Below are 24,598 nucleotides of genomic sequence, written 5' to 3' on the forward strand. Positions count from 1 at the left end.
GTAAGGGAGAGGGAATCGGACCCCTGTGGAAGGGCTGGGGGTTTGCAGCAGTCGTGTGGGATGCTGAATCATAGAATCATTATGGTTGGAAAAGACCTCCAAGATCATCCAGTCCAACCATCACCCCAACACCACCGTGCCTGCTAAACCATGTCCTCAAGTGCCACATCTACACAGGTTTTGAACCCCTCCAGGGATGGGGACTCCACCACTTCCCTGGGCAGCCTGGTCCAATGCCTGACCACTCTTTCATTAAAGAAATTTTTCCTAATATCCAGTCTGAACCTCCCGTGGCGCAACTTCAGCTCCTGGGCGCTCATGGCTCCCGCTGACTGCTGAATTGCAGTGTCTGCTGTGCCATGGGCACCCGAAATCTCCTGCTGTGAGGAGCTGGAGTTCTGGTGATGGTACCAGCAGCTGTTTGTCCGTGCTAGAGCTGGGGCAGTGCGACGTGAGGCTGAGCTGCCTCAGCCCTGGAGAGCTTCCTCCCTGATGCGATTTCATTCGGGTGATGTACTCAGGTCTACTACTAGGTGCGTAGTTTGAAGCTGAATAATGTAGGTTTTCCTCATCATTTTTTCTGATTTTACTTAGCTGGCCTCACCCTAGGCTTTGGAGAAGTGGCTTGCTGGTTTTGAAGTGTCTGTTTCTTGCATGGAAGGCTGGTGGTCATCCCAGGGCAGCGATCCAGCGTGGTGTTACACCAGGTTGCTTGTGAAGAACAACGACAGTGATGCGTTTCTGGGACTGGAAGACGGAGTCGACTCAGCCTTTTCACTGCCCTTGGCCGCCAAGCTGCTCCTAACGGCAGGGACCAGCCCTCCTCTCCTGGGCTGGTGACCTCCATGGGTTCCCAGGTCTGCTGCTGCAGCGTGAGTTGGCCGGGCATCGTGGGTGGGTTGTTGCAGGAGGCACCAGAGCAAGGATGAGCGTTGCAGGGTTGTGCTGCGGAGCTGCCGGGGGACGAACATCCGTGCCAGAGAACGGGATCTTCCCACTGTGCTCCACGGTAGAGGTGTTTTTGGGGGACCTATGTGCTGGTTGTGCCTGGGCCATATCTCCCCAGTTCAGACGAGCTTTCTGACAGCTTATGAGGCCGCTCCCATGGCATCATGTGGATTCACTTCCGTCGGGGAGGATGGATGCCTGGATAAAGCTCTGCTCTCCTGGCCGGCGGAGAGCCGCTGCTGGAGAGGTCTGTGTGGGGCTGGAGGGTGCGACCCTGACCGTGGCAGCTCAACCTTGGCATTGCTGGGCTGCTGCTCGAAGTGTCTTCGGCTGTGGAGAAGAGGAGGCTGGGGGAGACCTTATCGCTCTCTACAACTACCTGAAAGGAGGTTGTAGTGAGGCTGGTGTTGGTCTCTTCTCCCAAGTAAACAGTGACAGGACGAGAGTCAATGGCCTCAAGTTGCATCAGGGGAGATTTAGATTGAATATTCGGAAAAATTTCTTTACTGAAAGAGCGGTCAAGCATTGGACCAGGCTGCCCAGGGAGTTGGTGGAGTCCCCATCCCTGGAGGGGTTCAGAAAACGTGTAGATGTGGCACTTCGGGATATGGTTTAGTAGGCAAGGTGGTGTTGGGTGGGTGGTTGGACTTGATGATCTCAGAGGTCCTCCAGCCTATGATTCTGTGATTCTAGATGGTGCAGTCTAGAGAGAGGAAACCATGGCTTGTTTGCTTGTACTCTGCTTATGTGGCTAGAGGGGACGCGGTTCCTTTCACCCAGGGTTATATTTTGGGAAGCTACTGTTTTATCAGGAGAATGAAAAGGTCTTGACATTGAGGCTTCCGAAGTCATTTTGGTTGCTTTGCTTTGGTTGTGTGTTGGAAACATTCCTCCTCCTTCACCTGAGTCAAGAAGTTTAATTTCTCTCAACAGAAGTGGAAAAGGTGCTCATCTTCTCTTGGCATCTCTTCCCGCCCTCTGCAAACCCTCCTGCCACCCCCCGAAATCTGTTGGGGTGTCAGACCCCTGACTACTACCCATGCTCTTTCTGCTTCCTTAATTTGGAAAATTAAAAATGAGATTTAGTGAATTTATGAAATCCTGCAGAACTTCCCCAAAGTACGTCTGTGTGGGAGCACCCGAACCACAGCAGGAAGGTTGGTGTGAAAGGGACAAAGTCCTGACCGGGGGAATTGAGGGCCCTGGAGAAGGTGCTCCAGGTTCGGGGTGGGGGTGAGAGGAGGGTTTGCAGAGGGCAGGAAGCGATGTGAAGAGAGGAAGGGGGAAAGGATGAGCGAAAAATAGAATTGAGCAAAAACCAGCAGAGCGATGGAGAGGAAGAGGAGCAAGATGTAACTTGGGGCTGCAGAGATTTTAGTTGCTTTGTTTCGGGTGTCTTAGGGCTGCCCTTGAGCAGGTGTCAAGGCCGTGCTGGCCATGTGAGATCGGGAGGCGGACTAAATCCCGGCTGTGCTCCGTGCTTCGGCGGCAGGGGCTTCGGGTGGCACCCGCCGGGCGCTGCTCCCGCGCCTCTGCCCACGCGTGGGAGCTGCGGCGGCGCTGGCCCGAGGGGCCTGCCAGCACCCGTCTGTCAAACGCCGCCGAACGGAACTGAAGCTCTGCTGAAGGCGGCTCGTAAGCCCTGCCGGCATTTGCATTTTGAAAAACACAGTCGTCGCTCACAGTGCAATTTGCTGTAGTCACTTTCTGAGCAATTAAACCACCTACGTCCTGCCAGGGCTCCTGCGGTTCCTGTGACGGTTCATGGCAGGGCGCTGAAATCTGTCGGTTTTAATCCCCCTGGCGAATGTTTAGGTTGTGTTTTCTTCTGGCGAAGGTGAGCGCTGATGCGAGCGGAGCGGAGCAGGTCGCCGTGAGTTGGGCGACGTCTGGAGCGGCAGGAGCTGGTGCTCGCCAGCCCTGTGAGGCCGGGGAGGCTCCTCTGAGCGAACGGCCCCACGTCACGAGCTTCCCCTCGCTTCGGGCCGCGCCAGCGAGCTCCGGGCTCCACCAGCAATTTTCTGGCGGGGGTTAGAGGAGGAAAAGGCAGAGCTCAGCGGAGTGTGGGCAGGGGGAAAGGGAAGAACAGATGGTTCTTGGGACATGCAAGAGCCTTTTTTTTTTCTCAAGGGCACAGCCTTCAAGCCTCCCAGACGGGTAATTCTTGTTTCTACGCCCACAGAAGGTGACGGTCCTGCTTGTGGGCCTATTGGTGCGTCTTCCCAGACATGGCGTGTTTGTTTTGTAGGTGGATGTCAGGAGCTGCATCGCTCTTTTTTTTATTTCTTTCCCTCAGTTAAAACCAGGATGAGTGCGAAGGTGGGGAAGCTCACTGTAGGCAGCGATTCTTCCTTGGCTGGGGCTGGGAGAGCTAAGGGGCTCCTTGACTTTGGATGTCTGAGTTCGTCCCATCCCTGGTTGGACCCATGGCATATTCCGTCCTGCAGCCCCCCAGGGCCTCCTGTGTGGGTGAAGAAAAAGCAGCATCACAGCGCAGCATCATCCCTTAACACCCGGATTTACAGCAGAAGTAGAACATTCCCATGAGGATGAGTAGATGCTGTCCCAGTAACGCCCTCGTTATGTTGCAAGAACCTGTCTGAAGACAGCCCTTGCCCCAGAGGCCAAGGTCTGAGATGGCCGGGCTGGAGGTGGAGACCAGGAGTTCGGGGCTGGCAGAGCTCCCTGGCTCCTGGTGTTGCCCGGGATCAGTCAGCACAGAAAAGGAGCAGCACCACACCGTTGCCTGATGCTGGGGAGGAATAAACCTGGTTCCAAAAACCGGTGGCCCTTGCTAGGCAGAAGGGGAAGTGGTGGCCATCAGGCACCACCGCTCCCTGTCCTCCTCCATCTGATATTTGGCCTTTCCAGCTTTCGAGAGCCTGAACTGGGGTAGGGGATCTGCTTTTCTCAGCTCCCCTGGACTGGGTGCTTACAATTTCAGTTTTCCTTCCTGGCTCTCCAGAAAGCTGCTGTGCAAACGTGTTGTTTTACCCGCTGGTGGCCAAAGACGTTGGGCTTCGATACTCCCTTCTGCTCTGCAGCCGGCTGGAGCAGAGCGTGCCACCCAGTGCTGGGCTGCTCGGGGCGTTCTGGCTGGGGAGAGGGGGTCTCTGCCTGCAGGCTGGTGCGGTTTAAGCTCCCAAATCCTTTCTTTGCCTGCCAGGCACCTTGCTGGGGCATTGCTCCAGCTTCCCTGCTGCTGGAGCGTGTCAGTCTTCACTGCAGCAGATGAAGTCATTTCTGTGGCAGCTGTTAGGGCTGAGAGTTCTCTGCCTGCACCCTCAACTGCATGCATGTGCTATTTTATTTGTTCGATTTTTTTTTATTATTATTTGTTTGTTTTTTGCTAGACTTTGAATTTTTTTTTTTTCTTTTTGAGGGAGTTGGAGCTTTTTTGTTGCAGTTGAGAACTGTTGTAAATAGACTCTTGGGTGGGATTGGTGCTTCTAACATAAATACGTGTCCGTGTTGCTGGGGTTGTGCTGTGGCAGGGCTTTCTATGCCATTGCTGAAGGTCTTAGTTAATTAGATGATCAGTGTTCTGGTCAAGTATCTATCTGCAAATAAAAAATAGCAGTTGAATGTAGCTGCTAAAATACTGTTGCTGGAATCAGTCTGTGGCAGAGAGCAGGAGGGCTTCTTATTTAATTAAAATCAGGAACATGCTGTACTGTACTCTCCTAGGGTCAAGGAACAAAAGGGACGTACACATAATAAGTAGCGAACTGTCCTTTCAAACCCCTTGAGCTCAGCCCCGGGGAGCTGTGTTTAAAGGGACACTCGCAAGATAACATTTATGATTTCTTTTTTTTTTAATTTTATTTTTTTCTTTCCTCGTGCTGCTGCGTGGATTATTGAAGCTGAAAGTATGCTATGACTTTTCATTTTCTTCTTAACTGTTCTTCCTCTTGGATTTGAAGTTGTCATCGTGACGGCTTGGATGCCTGCTCAGCGGCTGGGTTGAGCTTGTTGGGGTCCTGTTCCGGGAGCCAGCCTGCAAGCAGCCCCAGTAAAAGGCTGGAGGCACGTTGGACCAGGAGCCAAGCTACCATCCCAGTGTGGTGCAGGACTGGGGGTTACTGGAAACCCTTTTGAAGGGGCGGATAGCATTGAGCTGTGTGGTCTGGCACCCAGTGCTTCAAAGGAGTACCTGTAGGGTTTATTCTGAGTGCCGGGGTTCGCTGCGTGCTGGAAAGCTGCCGCCAGCCTAACGAGCTCTTCGGTGTTTGTTTCTGCAGGACGTCGCGCTGTTGGAGTACCAGCATCATTCCAGGGATTTCGCTTCCCACCTCCCGCCGGGGTCGATCATGCAGCCGCAGCGCCGGAGGCCGTCCCTGCTCTCCGAGTTCCAGCCGGGCAACGAAAGGTACTGGCTCCCCACGTCCCCCCGAGCCGGCCATCGGCATCCCCGCTGCCTTACAGAGTAGCCTGCAGCGCTGTGACGCCGAGGAGGGCTCCGAGACCTGGGCAATGTTGTGTTATCACAGAATCACAGCATGGTCGGGGTTGGCAGGGACCTCTGTGGGTCATCTAGTCCAACCCCCTGCCAAAGCAGGGTCACCCAGAGCAGCCTGCACAGGACCACGATTATGTATTGCTGCTGACTGTGCTCGGTCGCTGTGCCGGTCTTCGCTTCGTTGTGCTAATGCCAGTGGTGCCTTTGCCTTCTGGTTTCTTCCCTCGGACTGTCATACATCTCAAAGACATCTTAAAAATACCCAACAGTGAAAAAACCCCACCCCTCTCGCTTCTGTGAAGCTACACGTCGCTGTGACTGGTCGCATCGGCTTTCTTCAACGTAGAAAATAAAGCTGTGTGGTCGGTGTTGGTCTGTGGCACCCGAGGCCGAAGGGAGGGGTGAGAAGAGCTCATTTCCACTGCGTGGCTGTGCTTCCTCTGCTGCTGCTCTTCCTCCCCGCTTTCATTGTTTTCGTTTCTCTTTCTGCCTTCCCCTCGCAACTTTCTCTGAGCTGCTTTTTTCCTGTTTGCTCTCCCCGCGTCGCCGACTGCTGTCGTAGCCTCCCGTGGGGGGCTGGCGGTGCTCGTGGGTGCACCTCGGGCAGGCGCCGTGGGGCTGGAGACGCTGGCGGTGCCTCACCCGCGGGGCTGAGCTGTGCTGCAGGCCGGCACCCTCGCTCTCCGCCGCGTCGCAAAGTGCTGCGCTCTCACAGTTTCTCTTCTGCATTTGATGCTTAGTGGTTTTGGAACACGCTGGCCTGGAAGTGAAAGAAGAGTCTTGCTGCAGCAGATTTATGCAAAGCATTTTTTTCAAATGCTTATTCCTTAGGCTAACAATAAAACCAGTGCAGAGTCAGAGAGATGAATCTGTCCCTCTAAAATCATAATTGTTAGGGGAGAGGAGGAAGACCTCAGGGTGTTGGATATGTAAGGGCATAGATGCAGGCAGGACCCTTTTTTTCTAGTGGGATGGGTTTGGCTTGGTGCTCAGCAGGACCAAACCCGTGAGAATTTGGAGGCAAAAAGCAGCCTCTGCCCTCCTGGACGTGCTCTGCTGGGTGGTGCCCGTGGCATCTGCGTGCACAGAGGGGTAATGTCGCTTCTGAGGACTAATAATTTATCGCCGCATGGTGCATTGCCTTGGCTTGCTTGGGTTTCTCAGTGCTTTTATTTCTTAGTGAAAGTAGCACGGTGAAGTTGGAAGTGGGTCAGATTCTGCTGAATTTGGGGGAGATGGGTAAAGGGGACCCGGCGCCGTGTTCATGCCTGGTTTTGTTTTCACACTGCTTACAGTTTGCAAAATGGAGAACCAGTTCTCTCCAGTAAAATGAAGGTTTCAAGGTCTGAATGTGCTATTTAAAAAAAAGTCTCTCGGTTCTTCTGTATAATTAAAAAAGCCCAGCTGCAAGCCTTGGTGTCTGCTGTACCACACAGTGGTCATCCAGGCATCTCGCTTTGGCTTACGAGTGTTTCAGACTCTCCGAACTTATTTTTGTGTTGACAGTCACGTGAATGTGGGTGAATGTTAATGGAGGTTGCTGGATGTAGATACACATCCAAATGGTTATCATGGTTACTCCAGCACTTTCAACCTGCGTGGCGAAGGTTTGGCATGCTGTAAAAAGAAATTTGTTTTTTGTAAGAGGCCCAACTTACATTTTATCTCTTTTTCCTGTTAACATATGAAAAACTGAACTTTTTCAAAAATTATGCCGAGTAATAAAGCTAGAAATACCAAGGAAGTTCAGCTCAGTAGGCATCTGGTGCTAGAAAGCTGGGATTTAGACTCTTTAAAATGAAGTTTTTGGGCATCTGAGGATGCAGGATGGGGGGGTCTGCAGAAATTTTCAACCCAGATAATTAATTATTGCAGTCATTGACACTGGGTGGCGTTGGAGTGGGGCGGTGTTGGTCCTCTTTGCCAAGCCAGCTCCTCTTTCTCCACACCCTTAAGCACTGCGCTGAAAAATCTGTCTTATGGGAGCTTTGCTTTTTCATCTTTGTGGTGTGAGGATCTGCTGTGAAGCAGCCCCTGAGGTGTTGTACGTGGAGCCCTGTGGGTGTCTGGCTGCTCACGGGAGGGTTCCTCGGGTTCTCCAGGGCTGAGACGCTGGAGCTTCTGGAGCCGGTTGGGTTGGTCACTGATGTCGGGTCAGAAAAATCACTCTGGTGGGGAGCAAAGCCTGGGCAAGGGAGGGTGGTGGGCGCAGCCCCCCCTGCAGCTGGGTGCCTTTGGCAGGTTCATGCCAGGCGCATCTGTAAGCACTTTGGCTGTGTTCCTGGGCTGGGATTGATGGCTTTGAGCAGAGGCAGCTGGCTCTCAGCGTGAGGGGCTGAGGAGGAGGGAGCAACCAAAGGCAAGCAAATCACGTCCGCAGCGCGGGCGTGGGGATCGATAGAGGGAAGCACAGGGGTGTGCTGTGGCTGGATGGAAGACCTCCCCTTGGTTCCCTGCCTGATGCCCCTCCTGACATGCAGCGGCGGTGGGTGCGAGATGATCCTCCCCTCGAAGCAAGTGTTGGTGGATGGCAACCCTTCCCATGCCGCGTTGCCTCGGGCGTTCAGAGGGAGGGAGCGGCCTGGCTGCTGCTGGTTGTGGTGGCTGGTGGTCTTCCAGCATCACTCCCCTCCTTGAAGAAATCCGTTTGTGGGTCTGGCGCGAGTGGAATGTGGCGGACTGACAGCACCGGAGATCGAGCCCTGTTTGTGTTCCCAGGTGGACATCCCGGCCCTGCCATCGCCACGCCTCACGCTGATCCAGAGCAGTGCCTGCAGCTGCAGAGCGCAGTTCAGCCCCTCAGGCTGCTCGGCCCCGGTTCTTCTGAGCCCACCTGCCCTCCTCTCCTGGAAACCGCGGGGATTCACTTTTACTCTGTGCTGGTTTTGGGAGAGTTGTCCCTCATTCTGGCTTTGCCTTCACCTTGGGCAGATCTCCAAAGCCTCTGCAGGCTGTCTTTGCACATGGTGTGTGAAGCTTGACCCCGTGGATGCTTTAAATCCTGCAGAAATCACTTGGGCTTGCTTCGATGGTCTTCCTGCAGCTTTGAAGGTTGCCTGTCTCTCCTGCCTGCCGTCACCAGGGTGGTGGTTAGTTGTGGTTGAGTGGAAAGGGAAGGAGCGGTGAAGCGTTTCACCATGGGCAGGGTGTTTGGAGCGTGAATCGGGTGTTGGTGGCAACAAGCTGTTGAGTGGTAACTTGCTAGAAGGAATGGGGTATTGAGATGGTCCCACATTTTGGGGCTCCCTGAGCAAGAAGCTGGTTGAATGTCAGGCTCGGGCAGCTGGACATCCCCACAGCTGAGCGTGGTGGGTCAGGGAGGATGGGGAGAACCAGTTCCTGAAGCGTCACACCATCGTGGGCTCTTCTCCCTCGGGGAGCATGTGCTTCCTGCATCTCCTGCTCCCCATCCCGGGCAGCCCACTTCTGCGGGAGGTGCTGGGGGCTGCAGACTGCCCTTCTCCAGGTACATCAGCCTCGAGAGTCATCCTCACGCCTTGGTGGGTGGGTAGAGACTTGAGCTCCCTGTGCAGCAGTTCTGGCTTGGAAGAAGGACGGAAAACTTGAACCACTCTGAATCTGTTGCGATAGGGAAAGTTGGCTCTGTCTGTCTTCGCAGGGGTGTGCTGCTTTCCTTGGTGGTTTTTTTGGTAGCAGGCTTTTTCTTGGAAGGATCCACAGCCTTCCCCTTAGCTCGTTCTGTTGGCTCTGCCAACTGGACTGCAGGAGTGAAGAGAAGTATTTCAGGATCTGCTGTTGGTACAAGTCGTACCATGAATGCTTGCAGAGGAATGTCCTGGCAAGGTGACAAGGATTAGGGTTTTTTTTCTCTTCTGTATATATTTTGGTCTGCAAAAGAAGTGAGGAAAACTGGGTTGAGTGTTAAATGGCAGGTGCCAATGAGGTGAGGGGTCTGCAAAATCGAGGAACTGGATTTTTCTGACTTTTTATAAGCTTTTACGATTTTAGAGCAAGATTCCGTACTAACACAGGAATGCTGGGGTGGATAACGGCTTCTCTGGCAGAAAGCACGGCTGTAAATAAGCCGTACGCATGCTAACGCAGTGTATTCCGCCTTCATCCAGAAGAAGATGAGTCACTGTTTTCACGGGAGATGGCTTTCCCCGTTCAGGAGACCATTTCAGCTCCTTTCTCGGAGCCTTCCCTGCTTAGCAGTCGTGGGGAGTTTGAAGAGTTTGCCGGGTGCGGATCTGCGGCGTGACATTTAGGGTACGTCAAGCAGCTGCTGCGTTTGTGCAGCCACCCGAGGTGGCTCTGCGCAATACGGCGTGAGAGCAGGCCTCATTACTGTGCTTATTGGATGTGATTAATCCTGCTGGCTGAGGAGCCCGGGGAGCGGTGGGGAGCCGGGGCGGCGTGCGTGGCCGCTGGAAGTCACGGGCGGCTCTCCGTCTTCATCTGCGCTGGGCCAAATGGCACCGACTGCTCCCGAGTTAACGGCGCGACCGCTCTGGGTTTATTTATGGTCTTTAATTAAGTTTCCATTTTTAAAGGCGACCCTTTTCTCAGGAGTGAGCGGCGGTGCGGCTGAAATCCCTGCAACCATACGTCTTTGTGCCTTTTCACACTTGAAATGATGTTCTGGGAGCTGCGTTTTTTTTCCTCCCCGTAAATGAACGTGGGAAAATAACCTCTGGAAAGGGCAGATGCTGCTGTGTGGACACTTGGTGACAAGCCGTGTCTCCAGGTACCCTCTGCTCCGGTGTGGGCGTGTCCACGGGTGGGCACGGAGGGTGACCGAGGCTCCACAGAGGACACCAGGCTTCGTGGAATGGGCTGGTGTGCCCTGGCAGGGAGGTGTGAGGGGACACCTGGGCTTTGCCTTGGCGGGGATGGAGGCGTAGAAGTTCATGAAGCAACTTGCCTGTGTGTAATCTTGAACCAAATTTATTTTAGGGGCGGAGAGGTGATCTTGCAGTGTATGCAGCAGGCCTGGTAAAATGTGGGATAGAATCATAGAATCGTAGAATGGTTTGGGTTGGAAAGGACCTTAAAGATCATCTGGTTCCAACCCCCCTGCCATGAGCAGGGACATCTTCCACCAGCCCAGGTTGCTCAGAGCTCCATCCAACCTGGCCTTGAACCCTGCCAGGGAGGGGGCAGCCACAGCTTCTCTGGGAAACCTGGGCCAGTGTTTCACCACCCTCATGGTGAAGAATTTCTTCCTAATATCCAATCTAAATCTGCCCTCTTTTAGTTTACAGCCGTTCCCCCTTGTCCTGTCACTGCACACCCTTGTGAAAAGCCCCTCTCCATCCTTCCTGTCGGCCCCTCCAGGCACTGGCAGCTGCTCTAAGGTCACCCCAGAGCCTTCTCTGCTCCAGGCTGAACAGCCCCAGCTCCCTCAGCCTGCCCTCGGAGGAGAGGTGCTCCAGCCCTGTCCCTGGAGCTGCTAGTTCAGGGAGTGCTTCAGCCGCCCAGCACTGCCGAGAGGGCTTTCCTGTGGGGCTCCAGGTTTTGGATGTCTGGAAAAACCTTGTGGAGAGACACAAATATTCCTTCTCCTGCTCTAGAGCGAGGCAGTGCCATGGTATGGCACGATGTTAAAGCTTCTGCTGGTCCTGTCCATGAATAATTCAGGCTCTGTTGATGGGGAGATCTTCAGTATACAAGTTTTAAATAAAGCACCTGCTGTCATCTAAATTGCAATCTGGTGGCTTGGAAGAAGTTGGCTGAGGGGGTTGTGCGGGGCGGCAGAGGCACAGCGACCTGCCCGTGCGTGGGAACGCACGGCCGGAGCATCACGAGGACGCCCGTGGGAGCGCTGGCCGCGGGCGCTCCGTCAGACCGTGCGAGGACCTGGGAGTCCGCGGCGAGCTGAGCGTCCTGCTCGAGGCTGTCCCACACCTTTGGCTTGTGAAGACTCAATCCTGCTGCCGGCAGACGTTGCTTAGAGCGTGGGAACTCCACCTTCCCCACCCAGACAGGCTGCTCTTCCCATGGCCTCTGTTGTGAAGTCGCGATGGTTTTTTTCCCTCTCCACCTGTGGGACAGAGGGAACATGTCAGCTGGCCCTGTTTGTGTTTTTCTAGCTGCCTGGTGGCAGGTTTGCTCCGACGGTTTCTCTCTTTAGCAGGTCTCAGTTTGCCCAGTCTCCCACCCTGGCTATCGTTCGCCGTAAAGAGGTTGCTGAAACCTGTGACAAATCTTAGCCTTGGCTATGAATAATTCGCTTCGGCACTGCTGTGTTTCTGTATTACTTGCTCTCAAAAGCATTTTATTGTCTGTCCGTACCTGTAGGGGCTGGAGACTTCTTTTAAAACTTGTTTTTGGAGACGGTTTCCCACCAAAGCATCTCAGCCAGAGGAAACAAACAGCTGCAGCGAGGCGATCGTTTGTCTTGGTTCTGGTTCCAGGAGACGGCGAGAGCCAGTTTTCCAGCCTGGTTATGTTGTTTGGCCCCATGATGTAGGGAACAATATTTGCAGATGGGAGCAAAACTTCAAACGTGCCCTTGCTGGGAAGCTGGTGGGAGCCGGCTCAGGGTCGCTGCTGGTGGTGTGAGCCCTCGGCGCGGGAGGCGTGTCGGTGAAGTCGAGCTGAATGTTGCAGAACAGCGGTCGTTCCTCCTGCTGCCACCTTCTGCTGCTCAGCTGGTGGAGAGACGGGAAGGTCTGAAGGGCAGAGGAGGGTTGCACTGCTCTGAGGAGCTGGGCAGTGTGCTCCTGAGCTGGGTTAGTGGGGTGGGAGAGTCCCCTTGGACCTCCTGAAAGGTTTCTGCTTGTCCATTTCCCCGTGATTTGGCTTCAGCAGAGTAAAGAAGATGAAGGTCAGATCGATTTAGATCTCATCAGGGCTGCTCTTACAAACCCCATGGGCAGCTTGGGATGTCTTGTTCCATCCTCTCTCCCAGGAGAATCACAGAATCACAGCATGGTTGGAGTTGGAAGGGCCCTCTGTGGGTCACCCAGTTCAAGCCCCTGCTGAAGTAGGCTCACCCAGAGCAGGCTGCACAGGACCTTGTCCAGGCGGGTCTGGAATATCTCCAGAGAAGGAGACTCCACCACCTCCCTGGGCAACCTGTGCCAGGGCTCCGTCACCCTCAGAGGGAAGAAGTTCTTCCTCATGTTCAGCTGGAGCTTCCTCTGCTTCAGTTTGTGCCCGATGCCCCTTGTCCTGTCACTGGGCACCACTGACAAGAGTCTGGCCCCATCCTCCTGACACCCACCCTGCAGATAAGGTCTAAGGCAGCAGAAGACGTTTTCCCGGGTCCCAGTGACCTGCACAAGCTGGATGGAGTCGCAGGTGCCTTGTGCTCGCTGTGGGATTTTGGCTGCTCGTGCCTTGCAGACGCCCGGTGTGGAGACGGCCCCGGCGAAGGAGTAACGCGGCTCTGCAGCTGGGAGGGTGCGAGTAGTTGCTCGGATTAGTAATAACCCAGAGGTCTGATCGTCTCGGTCTCCCGGACTCAGACCTGCCCAAAGCGGAGCCGCGTGCGTGTGGCTGGACGTCGGGGCAAGCCCTGGGCACCCAGCCTCGGGGCATCAGCACGGCTCACGCTGCTCCGCTGCTTTGAAGTCGTTCGGTGTTTGTGGCAGAGGACTCCGGGTGAGGACTAACCTGCCCCGCTTCGTAATTAACGCTGGCGTTCGGTTTGTTTCGTTTAATCATGCGTAACTCGCATGCAATTAAAAACACTTTTTCCCTTCAGCGAAGTGGGAATCTCCGGAGTCAGCCAGCCAGGTGGGAACGATTTGGAAAAGGCAGCGAACCCCCAGACTCAGTGTAACGGGAGGGCGTTTCGGGCAGGGCTGTTTTTACGCCGAATCGCGGTATAAAAGCCCGTTGTAGAGAGCTGGCTGCAGGTGTGGATGTGAGGAGTGGAAGGTGTGAAGGCTTCAAGCAAGAGCGTTTGTGTTTGCGGCCAGGACAGGCTGAGCGGGTTGTGCCGGGCAAGGCGAGCTCGGGAGCGGCTGGAAATTCCAGCGGATAAAGTTAACAGCAGTTCCAGTGGATGTGGAAATGGAAATAAAATAGCACCCTGTAACACCGCAGCTGCTTTCCCCGGCGAGGCCCCTGCCTCGCTGTAAGTAACCGCCTGTGTAAAGCCGAGTGTTGCTCTTATCTTAAAAATACATGGTGGTTTTTTTTTTTTGAGCGTAGCAGTTGTGGCGGGTTGGGTTCCTGACAGCAGCAGTTGTCTCAGAGCTGTCCTGTGTCAATTAGCAGCTTCTTGCTAATACGGCCTTTAAAGGAGCCAGGGGTGGGAGAAGTGAAAATAAATACATTGGATTTTTAATTGCCTCGGTGCAGCAGAGCCTTGGGTGTTGGAATATTTTAACACCTGCCCAGCTCAACAGTTGCTCATTGTTACTGGGTTTTAGCGCAGAGCCCGAAACGTCGGCGTGCGGCTGCGGGCGGGCAGGGGTGGGACAGACCAGCAGCAAACTCGAGAGGTGCCGGGAGATGTTGCTGGGCTTGCTGGGAGAAGCTGCGGCTCGTTCAGCGTGACGGCGTTCGCAGGTGACGCGAGCTGGGCTTCAGCGCTGCGTCCCAGAGCTGTTCCGCGCCGAGGAGTTTGCTGCAGGAGCCGCGCGCTCGCCCTCGCGTAGGTTGGAGGGCAAAGGAGTGCCAGAGCCTCCCTGCACTCCCGTCCCCTCGCTGCTGGGGAGGAGGAGGAGGAGGAGGAAGACGAGCCACGTTCTGTTTCAGCACGTCAGCAGCAAAGCTGCTGCCCGAATCGCAGCGCCGGCCGCGCGTGCCAAACCCGCGGCGGCAGCGTTTGGCCTGCACATGCTTTGCGCCTGCTGTTGATGGCTAATAATAATAATAATAATAAATACCAACCCCCCCCCAACCGCAGACCCCTTTATCTTGCTCCCCTGGCACGGGGTTCAGCCTGCCGCGCTGCCGCAGGGGAGGGCAGAGGGCTTTGCTTGGAGGTGGTGCCCCCGAGAAGCGGCGCTCACTGGGGTCCCTCCTCGCTGGGTGCCACCCAGAGCCATCGCAGCCACTGTGAAGACTCCGGCTGGCTTCAGAGGGCTCGGGGCCCTTCCGTTCTTGTCATCAGCTTTGAGATATTTCATTAGCTAGGTGAAAATTCACGTCAGCGGTTGCGGTTTGTGGGTGGGGGCCAAATGATGCCCAAGACCCCCCCGCCTTTTATACTTCTCAACAAAACGCATCCCCTCCCTTTCTCCCTGGCGAGGAGCTGCGAAGGGGTTTTGGTGACTGGGGAGGATTCTTCACCACGCAGCTCGGGGGAACTTGGGCGATCTTGTTTAACAGGAAAGGAAAACAAGCCATGGTTTTTTCCAAGCTTTGAATCTCCTGTGTTTCATTTTATTTTTATTTTTTTTAAGAGACACTTCTGCCTGAAGCGTTAAACGCACACCCTTGGAGCTGCTGCAGCAAAGCTGATCCTTGGGCATAGTAAAAGGTTTAATGTATTTTTGTAGGTTCCCTTTACAATTCCCACAAGAGAATCCTACTAGGGAAAATAGAGCTACAAAAAAAGTTTTACATTTGTTTAAAAAAAAAAAAAAAAAAAACCAATCAAAACCAAACCCAATTTCCAGGCCTCACCAACTGCGTCGTATTTAACAGATGAAAGATATTTGAGCCTGAAGTGACTCGTGGGTGCAGTTGTTGTCGCTGGATAAGGTGCCTTTACAGCTTGCCAGGTCTGTCAGAGACGTGCAATTACACGCGGCCGGCTCCTTTCCTCCCCCGTGCTGGAAAAACAAATCCCTACTGTCTAGCCACGGAGGAGTATGCGTTTTTCCCCCAGCATATAATCTGTGGTATTCGTATAGAGGGTGCTAAATATAAGCGGTGGTGCAGGTACCTTTGACTAAAGCAGCCAAACGTGGCAGAAGGGGGCTCTGTCTGGGCTGAGGGGCCACAGGGGGATTTCTGGGCCAAATCTGAGGATTTGCCAAGCTCTGGCTTTTTCTGGCCAGCTCGGCCCATGCGGCATGAGAGGGAAGACTCAGACCTCTGACCTCATTCACTTTGCCCTGGTGTGGGGACAGTGCGTGGTGGGACAGGAGGTGGCAGTGGGGCTTTCCGGGGGACACAGAGTAGGGGGACAGCAGGGTGGTTGGGCTTGGAGGGTGGCGGGTGATGCTGCACCCCTTGTCCTGCTCCCCCGGGGGATGCCCGGTCTGCCTGCGTGCAGCCAGCGCTCCAGATGCCCCGTGCCCGGCGACCCAGCTATGGAGCTGTGCCTCCTGGGTCTGCAAAGACCCCAGATGTTGGAGTCCAGGGCCACCTGGCCTCCCTCCATACATCCTTCTGGGAAACGGGCAGAAGCTGAGCCCCCCTCCTCCTCGAGTGGCTTGCGGTGGGACAGCAGAGGTGGTTTGTTTTCTAAAGGCTCTTTGCTTTTTGCCCCCAGATCTCAGGAGTTGCACCTGAGGACCGAGGCGCATTCCTATCTCTCTGACCTGACCAAGCCGTCGGACTTGGAGTTCATCGAAACCAAGAGACCGCGCCTGGATCTGCTGCAGGACCCCCTGATGCGGCACTCGCCTCTCCTGAACCAGAGCCAGCAGGGAGGGACAGAGGATCTCTCGAAGGTGAGGGGACAATGACCACGGGTGGGGGTGCTAGCTGGGTGTGGGGTTTGTGTTTTGGGAACCCCTTGGCTGGTGTAGAGCTACCTTTGAGGCTCTGAGCCGCTGCTGAAATCGGTGTAGGTGGCAATTCCTAATGCGCCGAACAGTGCTTGGTGGTGTTGGAGGATATTCACTGAGATGGGGTGACCTCTCTGGAGAAACAGAACCATATCGGCTTTCCCCATAACTGCTGCAGCCGTGGGTTTGCAGTTACTGGGCTCTTAGATGCATCAGAACAATTTGGAAGCTCCTGTAGGCTGAATTAGGGCTGGTCATGTCTGGCTTTTCTGGATACTGTGCCCTGATTTGATTTTTACTCGACCTTTCTCATTTATCACATCTCTTTATTTAATGTTGGCGTTTGGAGGGTTTGAATCGGTTGCTGGTAGTCCTTCCATGTAATCTTGCCCAGGAAAGCCTCCCTTGTCCGAGTCTCATTTAACGAAGTAAATTGTTTACTTGCAGTTGTCCCCTCTGCACGTGTAATAAATGTTGCAAAGAGAAATCCCTTGCTTGTCTGCGTCTCTGGGTTTACTTTCCTGCTCTGTTGGGGTAAGTTGGATTTGGTTTTAGCTCGAGCTTGAACGTATTCCTGGTTGGCAGGAAGGTCTTGCTGGGCGAACAGGCTGGGAGCAGCTGGCTTGTGCTGCCAGGGCGAGCTCCAGCGCTGTGAGCACCGAGGGGGAATGCAGCGGCAGGCCGGGTTCGGAGAGGTCTGAGCCCTTGGGGAGATGAAAAGGATCTCCCTTACCTGGGACCAGAGGATCTCCTGTGCTCACCTGGGACCACAGGTGGTTTGCTGTGTCGCTGTGGGAGGTGACTGAAATAACACATGGGAAGAAAGCTTCTGCTTGGCACTGCTGGGATATTCAGGCATCGCTTATCCACATGGTACTGGTGGTCCTGACGTGAGATCCCTCTGACCTGGTTTGAGTGAGACTTTGGGGTAGTCCAGATGCCGGGAGAGGCCTGGCTGGTTCTCCTGCAGGAGAGGGCTGCAGGGGCTGCCGATGGGGAATGGTGAGCTGAGGGTAGAGGGGCTGGAGCAGCTCTCTTTTAAGAGCCATGTTTGAACTCAGAGACCACGAGTACTGCACGAGACACGTCAGCTCGCTCTCCTTTAGCTCTGCATAGTGTGTTGCCTTGGAAGAGATGCCTCCGAGGTGCTGTGGCTCTGCTATGTCCCATCTGTGCTGCTCCGTCTGAGATGCGTCTTAATGAGGTGATGCTGTGGCAAGCCAGGAGTCTGCTCTCCGTGCCACCGGGATGTGTTGTGGTGGCACTGAACCGCAGACCACATGTGGGGATGCTGGGTTGGGTGGCTGGTGGGGAAAATAAACCGTTGGCTATGAAACAAGAAACATCCCTTTCCAAAGACGTGGGGAAACCAGCACGGCTTTTCTGTCTGCACGTTATTTCCATCAGCAGTTCTGTTCTGCTCCTCACCAGAAAACCACGTATTGTCTCAGCTGTTTGCTTCCAACAGGCAAAGCCGCTCTGGAGGCATTAGTTGGTGAGTTCATGGGCTGCATTTGCTTCTCGGTCTGTGACACGTTTCCAAGAATTACATGCATTTTATGGGGCTTAAAACATTTGTTAATGAAAGAGAGAGAGAAAAAGCTGTGAGATACAATTCGGCAAGACAAGATTATGCTTTTAGTGGAGCCCTTTGTGATTTCAGGGTCTGCAAGGAAGGAAAAAAATGCAGTGTTCCTGACTGGTGAGAGCCTAAGTGGAGCTCGGATGAATTGCTCAGATCTAGCGGGGGCTGTTTCCAGAATGGGTTTGGTGGAGCTCACTGCAAGACCATGGCTGATCTCAGTGCTGTTCGAGTGGTTGGGAGCAGAAGGCCAGTCTGCGGTGTAGGAAGGTATGTTTGCCATCGCAGTGTGGGAAATTGGATTAATAGCAGTTTTTTGGCTGTATTCTTGAGCGGTCGGACTAGCCTATAAACTGCCCGTGGACATTCAGGCCGTGGTAGAGCTCTGCAGCTGACGCGTGCATCGCCCTGAGCCTCAGCGCGTTCGAGGAGCGGTTCCGGGCTGAGGCTGGGCTTTGGCCACGAGCTCTGGACGCTTGCGTATCTGGGCTGTTTACGCATCTAAAACTACTTCTTGTGTCCATGCTAAGCCAGCAACAGTAGAATTTGGCACTGCGCTCTGATGGTGTAAATCACCTTCTAGAACAGCTCTGTGCTGAGCTCCGTGCCTGCCATCAGCTCCTCTGCCTGGCTGATGTGACCTCCTCTTCATGACGCAGCCCTGCAGAGGCTGGCCCACGCTGCGTTTCCAGCAGCGCCGTGTTTTCCCTGCTTGCCCAGCGTGTCCTCCGTTCTCAGGTTGTTCTGCAAGCTCCCTCCCTGCCCGCAAGCGATCTGCGAGGTGGATGCGGAGCCAGAGGTCCCTGCGCATGGACCAGAGTGGTGGCACATGCGTGGTGGCAAGACACGTGTCATGGAGCAGTGGCACATGTGTGGTAGCAGGGTATGTGGACCAGAGCGGTGGCACGCACGTGGCAGCGGGACGTGTGTCCCAGTGACCAGAGCCAGAGAGAGGAGTTGGCCGTTCCGTCCGCTCTGCGGACTCGGTGCCTGAGGAGGCCGCCCAATGCTTTCTCCAGGGCAGCTTCGCGGGCCGGGTGAGCTCTCTGGGCAAGAGGCACCGCGTGAGCCCCGCGTTGCTAAACACGCTGGTGGTTGTGCAGGCAGAGGATCCTAGGAGTTGTTTGCTTACCCTTTACCCCATTCCACGTTGTTGCAGTCACTGCCCGGGGAGGAGCTCGATTTACTCATCCAAGCAACAGCGCTAGGACTGCTTTTCGTGGTGATTTTGCCGATTGAGATAATTTTTGCGTGGTAATGAGTTTCATAAAGCCCTCAGTAAAAAGGGTAGGGGTTTGCTTCTACACGCTGGGCTGTCCCGGGGGACGTAAGTGCAACACCGCGGCGATGGATGTTGCGTTCAGGCAGTGGGTGCCTGGTGGTCTCTGGTTTCAGAGCAGCGGTGGAGCTGGGAATGCAGGATCTCGTCTGTGGTGGGCTGTGAGTTTAGCACGTCCCTGATAACAGCTGGTTCCGTCAAATTTACCACCCTTCAGCCCAGGGGAGAGAAGTTAACGCCATTCCTGCGCATTTCCAGAGCCTTGGTTTTGGGCCAGAGTCTGTGCTCAGAACGCAGATGAAGTGATTCACGGGGCAAGCGCTGGTGCCAGGTTCCAGGGTTGTTTTCTGAAGAGAAGTGGATCTCGGGTCTTTCATTGCTCATCTGCCTTTCCCAAACGTGGGGTGAGCTGGGCCCCTTCGCGCCGCTCGGGATCACTGCACCCTCGCTCCACCCTGGGGCTGTAAGGAGAAGGAGGCAGCGTCTTCTGTTAGATCAGCTCATTATAGCTGGAGAAAACAGACCCCCTTTTGGGCAGCGTGCCTTTCGAAAGCTGCAGCTTTACAGCCAAATCTCAGCTGGTCTAGTAAAAGAAATTACCTTTCCTTACCAACCTCCCATTGCTCATACCCTCAAACATCAGTGTTTCTTTTCAAGCCGGGGAGCACTAGCGCAGCTTTTTCCCTGCGAGAGGGATGGCCGCCACGCTGCTGCAGTGCCGTAGTCCTGGGCTGCAGAGAGCCAGGAGGGCTCGGGCGAGCTCGGTCTGCTGGGGGAGAAATGCAGTCTCCCCGTGCCCTCTGTGCCAGCGTGGGCTGGTGCTGCCTCCGGGAAGGTGCTCCCTTCAGCTGGCTGAGAAAAACCAGGCAAAACTAAAGCAGGGCTGGTTTTTCAATCGCTGCGAGCCTGGATGCGAGATGTGAGCTGCCGTGATGCAGGTTTGCCGGGTGTGCTCTTGGCAGAGGTGCGGGAGCTGCTTCCCAGGACCCGCAGTGGCTTCTGCTTTCTCTCCGATCGAGAAAGTCGTGGACCTTCATCACGTAACAGCAGACAGGAGCAAACCAGACTGCTCCAGGGCAGGCCGGTAATGCGTCTGCACGATGCCCTGCCTCTGCGCATCCGCGCGGTCCTGCCCCGCGGGGACGGCGAGCGGGCTGCGTCTGGTCCGGCAGCGCCTGCTCTCCCCTCTCCAGGGCTGGAGGTTAGTCCTGCCTCTCCCCTTCCATCCCTGCTTATTCCCATTATGCTTCCACTTGTTCTTCTTCCCATTTCTGAGACTGCGTTTCCACCGCGTACGTGGTGTGCCGCTCCTTCCTATAGGATGTGAGTCAGTCGTGCTCTGCGTTTAGTCCCCGCGCAAGGGCTGGCTGACTGCGCTGACGCGTAGCCCGCTGCTCCGGCAGGAATACGCTGACGGGGAGCCACGCAATCCCGCGGGTCCGGGGCTGGGTGGAGGCTTAGGAAACCCGAACCTTGCTGCCATCTGCCCTGGCAGGCCGCTGGTCACCGGGTAAGTCCTTCCCCTTGCTGTGTCTCAGATTTCCCCATCTGCACAAGGGACAATGCCACTTCCCTCTTTTGTAAAATAATTAATGACTACTGATGGAAAAAGGCTGTTAAGAAGCCATGTGCTGTTAGGACTTGGACTCCGCTGTACATTGTTTTCCTTTCTTCCCCTTCTGCCTGAGTGTTTTTGTTGTGCTGTGGACCTGGGGTAAGAAAAGGGAAGGGGAGAGTCTTGGAAAAGACAGCGTCAAGGCCGGGAAATACGTACGGCGAAGCAGAAATGAGGGCAAAGGGCGTTTTGCTTTGATGCACGTTAATGTAGCTTTAAAAGCAATTAATTGAAAAAGGAGGAATTAACACATTTTAAATGCCTTTTTAATGATGCGTCGAAGCCAGCAGCGTACACGCCAAATTTCACACTGGCAGCCTGTCCCAGCGCCCCGTTTACAACGCGCTCCTGGCAGCCAGGCTGCGGATGGAGCGGCGCTCGGCGAGCCTGCCAGCTCCTGCCCCGGCCGCGGGCTGGCGGAGCACCCAGCAGAGCCGAAAGGCCTTTCGGGAGCCCTGCTTCCCCCTCGCCGCGCTGGCCGCTGCCTTGGCAGCCGCGCCAGCCCTTGCCGAACGTGCCGGCGGAGAGGGGCGGGAGGCCGGGGACTCCGGCGTGGGGAGGGATGCTCGGAGGGGCAGCTCCCGGCGCGGGTATCTGGGCTGGCCGGCCGGTAAATCACCAGCGGCGTTTCTGCTCCGTGGCTTTGTTATGGGAACATGGATCTGTTGCTGGGATTAACCTCTCAGAGTTTCCAGTGGGTTGGCCGCGCGGTTATTAATGAAACTGGCTGGAACTTGTGTTGACCTTGGCAGAGGCCCCAGTTGGCTCGGAGGTAACTGGCAGGAGCATAATCTCTAATTGAGTAATCCAGTGCTGGGGGAAGGGAGCGGAGGGGGTGGAAACGGAGCGCTTTGAACTGGGAGAGCCGCGGCGCTCCGACGGGATGCGTGGGAGCGGAGCGCTCGGAAAGGCCGCCGAGGGAATTGGGCGAGGAAAAGCGAGGTGGCAGCTCGGTGCCTGCGCCCCGGGCTCCCTCCTGTGGAAACCAGCCCCGAATCCCAGCACCGTGCGTGAGGTACTGCCGTGGAACGGAGGGGCTGGAGATGGAGACGAAGCTGCGATCGTCGGCCGGGCCCGTGGCCTCTGCGGCGTGGGTTGCGCTGGGTGCCCCCTCCCTGGCAGCGTTCAAGGCCAGGTTGGATGGAGCTCTGAGCACCCTGGGCTGGTGAAAGATGTTCCTGCTCGTGGCAGGGGGCTTGGAACCAGGTGATCTTTAAGGTCCCTTCCAACCCAAACCATCCTGTGATTCCCAAACGAAAAACCCGAGGTGGTTTTTCATTGGGGAAAAAGAGCTCTGGGCTCGTTAGCTTTGATGAACAACTGCCAGCGAGGACCCAGCAACAGCCACTCCTTGGCCGTGCCCTTCTGCCCTTCCTTCCCTTGGCCAGCTGTGGCTGTGCCCACATCTGGGGGGCAGGGGGGAGAGCCCTGCGGGACGCCCAGGCGGAGGGATTTAGCGCCGATGGAGAGGGGACAGGCCGTGCTGCTGGCACCTGGCTTGCTCCGGGTTGTCCGAAACCCGAGTGAGATGCAGAGCTCCGTGCCGGTGCGTGGCTCGAGCAGCCCTGTGGAAGGTGGAACGCCTCGGATGACTTGCCGCGGGAAGGATGGTAATTCTCACCCTGCGAGAGGAGAAATGCCTCGAACATCTTGCAGCGGGAGGAAAAATTCTCGCCCCAAGGAGCGCGGGGTGCTCGCTGCAAAGCCTGCGCGCGCCGCGGCTCCCCGGCCGCTGCTTGGCGGAGCGGGCGGCAGTGGAGGTGGCTCTAACCTCAGGTCCGAGCGATGCGATGAAACCATCTCGGTGGGTACAGATGTACCTACGTCGTTCCTGCATTTGTCCCCCTTCCCCAGCAGGGCACAGGTTGCTGATGAGCTCTCCTGGCACCCTCTTGGCCGGGAGGGCTCTCCCCGGGGTGCCGAGGCCGGCGGTGCAGCTGGGCGCCCAGCAGGAACCAGTGCCATGGGGCTGTGGGGCTCAGGATCCTCCTGCGACGTGTTCGGCACCCACCCATCGGCCGCGCGGTTGCTCACGCCGTCAGCTTCCGCCTGATGAAAATCTGATTGCAAAAACGATTCGGGGAGGGAGGGGGAGGACTTTGCGTTAGGGCAGCAATGATTCAAAGCTATTTCTGGGAAGATGAGAGAGATGTTGGCATTCTCTCTCATTCCAGACATATTCAAAAGCTGAAATATTTGCATTGCTCGTGTTGTCCCAGCGCAAACACTTCTGGCTGGATTTCTCCTTTCCCTTGCTTTCCTCCCTGCTCCGGAGATGGTCTCCGCATCGCGGGGGGATGCGTGCGAGCGTGTCTACCCCTGATCACCCGCGCGTGAGCACACGCGTCCGGCAGCGTGGGCCTCGTGGCGTGCCCGGCAGCTCGCGGCGTCGCCGGCTGGGACAGGGCAGCTGCCAGGGCTCGGCAGCAGCCCGTGCCACGCACCAGCTTGGGGTGGGAAACCAAGGGAGCGCGCAGCCGGAGGGGGCTTGTGTCTGGGATGGGTGCTCCGTCTCATGCTGGTCTGCTGGGAAGCCCAGGCGCCGTTAGGCGTGGCGTAGTCCTCGCGAGGCGTTCGGCTCCTCCAGCTGGCACTGGGCTGGGGGGTGGAGGGAAGGAGCAGTGATGGACAAGACAATGGATTTTATTCAGCTTTTCAGCTGAAGTTCCTCTGGCTGAAGAACTGAACTGCAGCCCGAGAGAGTCGGGCATGGCAGGGAAAGCCCTCGTGGGCTGCGGAAACGCGCCGGAGGCAGGATGTAAAAACTGAACCTGACCTTCCCCGAGCCACTGGCAGCCTGGCTCGCCCCTGCCCCGGCTGCTCCAGCCCGCCGCGGTCCCCGAGCCACGGGGAGCGGGGCCAAGGCTCAGCACGGCTGGAAAACCAGTGGTACCTCAAGCGCAGGCTGTTGTATCGCACTTCTTCGGCTCGTTTGCGGTGATCGACATCCAGAGCAACCTTTTAAATTGCCTTTCAAGCCGTAGCGGTGGAGAAGGGCGGCGTGATAAGGCTGGCTGCTTCTCGGGCGCCTGCTTCATCGTTTACATAATTGGACTTCTCTGTTCCATTCAGTCAATATTACAAGGCTGGCGCGGTGCGGCATCTCACCTGATCTGCTCGAGGGAAAGAAAGTCCCTTGATTTTGTGTGCCTCACCCCTGTCACTGGAAGAAAAATTGCCAGTTTTTCTGCTTGCAGCAGGGCAGCGTTGTGAGCTGGGTGTGCTATGTGGATTCACGGAGACTTTTTTTTTCGCCTCCATCTTGGAAGTGTTTGTACATCTGTTACGTGTGACTGTTTTTGCTTTAACAGCAAGGATTATGATGTGCCCTCTTATGCCCTGAAAATACAAGACAGCAAAGCTAGTTTGCTACTTAACTTTGTCAGTGCTCAGGTGGGACCTAGGAAAGGGGGTTGGTGCCGGCACCGGTCTGCTGTGCGTTGCCCCGAAGCCGGGGGACGGCGCAGGGCGAGGAGGGCTGTGCCAGCTGCCGCTGCTGCCCGCCGGCGGTCAGTCCGCTTTGCCCATTTGTGGTAAAAAAGAAAGCCCCACTTGGCACAAATTTCCAGGGATGAACTCAGTCCTGGTACCGGGAGGGCCATCCTGGCTGTTTTCTTCTCCCCCCTGCAGTTTCAGCCTGAGCTGGGTCTTGTTTTCCCCTCGTCTGCTGGGAGGGGTGCGGGTGCTGCTGGGCACGGAGCATTGCTCCGGCTCCAGGCGTGCTGCGGGCTGGGATGTGAGGTTCCTCCTCTTCCCTGGGATCCAGCCGGTGAGCGCAGGCGACAGCAGCCGGGGGTTGGTACCGACTGGCGAGCGTGTGAGTCTGATTGCGGATGAACTCGGCCTCCCTCCTCGCTGGGCATCCCCGCGCGCCTCTGCTCGCCGAGGGTCTGCTGGGGAGGGCGAGGGGTTTGGAGGGAGCAGCGTACAACGCCGAGCACATCTTTGGTGCTGTATTTTTCCATCGTCATGAAGTGCGGCCCGTCCACAGTTCTGACTCGCGCAACGAACGCCGGTGAGTTGTGACACCGACCGGATGAATTTTGCCTGCCTTGTTTTGAGGAGGAGGGCATCTCGCGCTGAATCCTTCCTTCCCGGCGCCGGGTGGAAAGCCACG

The 24,598-nt window shown here is 55.9% G+C and overlaps 1 protein-coding gene across 9 annotated transcripts in view; it reads left to right on the forward strand.

Annotated features, from left to right (window-relative positions):
* Positions 1-24,598, forward strand: part of NCOR2 (nuclear receptor corepressor 2) — a 264,349-nt gene that overhangs the window by 88,689 nt on the left and 151,062 nt on the right. For all 9 annotated transcript variants that reach the window (XM_075434969.1, XM_075434975.1, XM_075434976.1 and 6 more), the window contains exons 3-4: positions 5,190-5,317; positions 15,768-15,948. In XM_075434969.1, coding sequence (XP_075291084.1) covers positions 5,190-5,317; positions 15,768-15,948 — 309 coding nt within the window. The remainder of the gene's footprint in view (positions 1-5,189; positions 5,318-15,767; positions 15,949-24,598) is intronic.

The sequence above is a fragment of the Opisthocomus hoazin genome, chromosome 13 (assembly GCF_030867145.1).
Source record: "Opisthocomus hoazin isolate bOpiHoa1 chromosome 13, bOpiHoa1.hap1, whole genome shotgun sequence".
In the NCBI taxonomy this organism is placed as follows: domain Eukaryota; kingdom Metazoa; phylum Chordata; class Aves; order Opisthocomiformes; family Opisthocomidae; genus Opisthocomus; species Opisthocomus hoazin.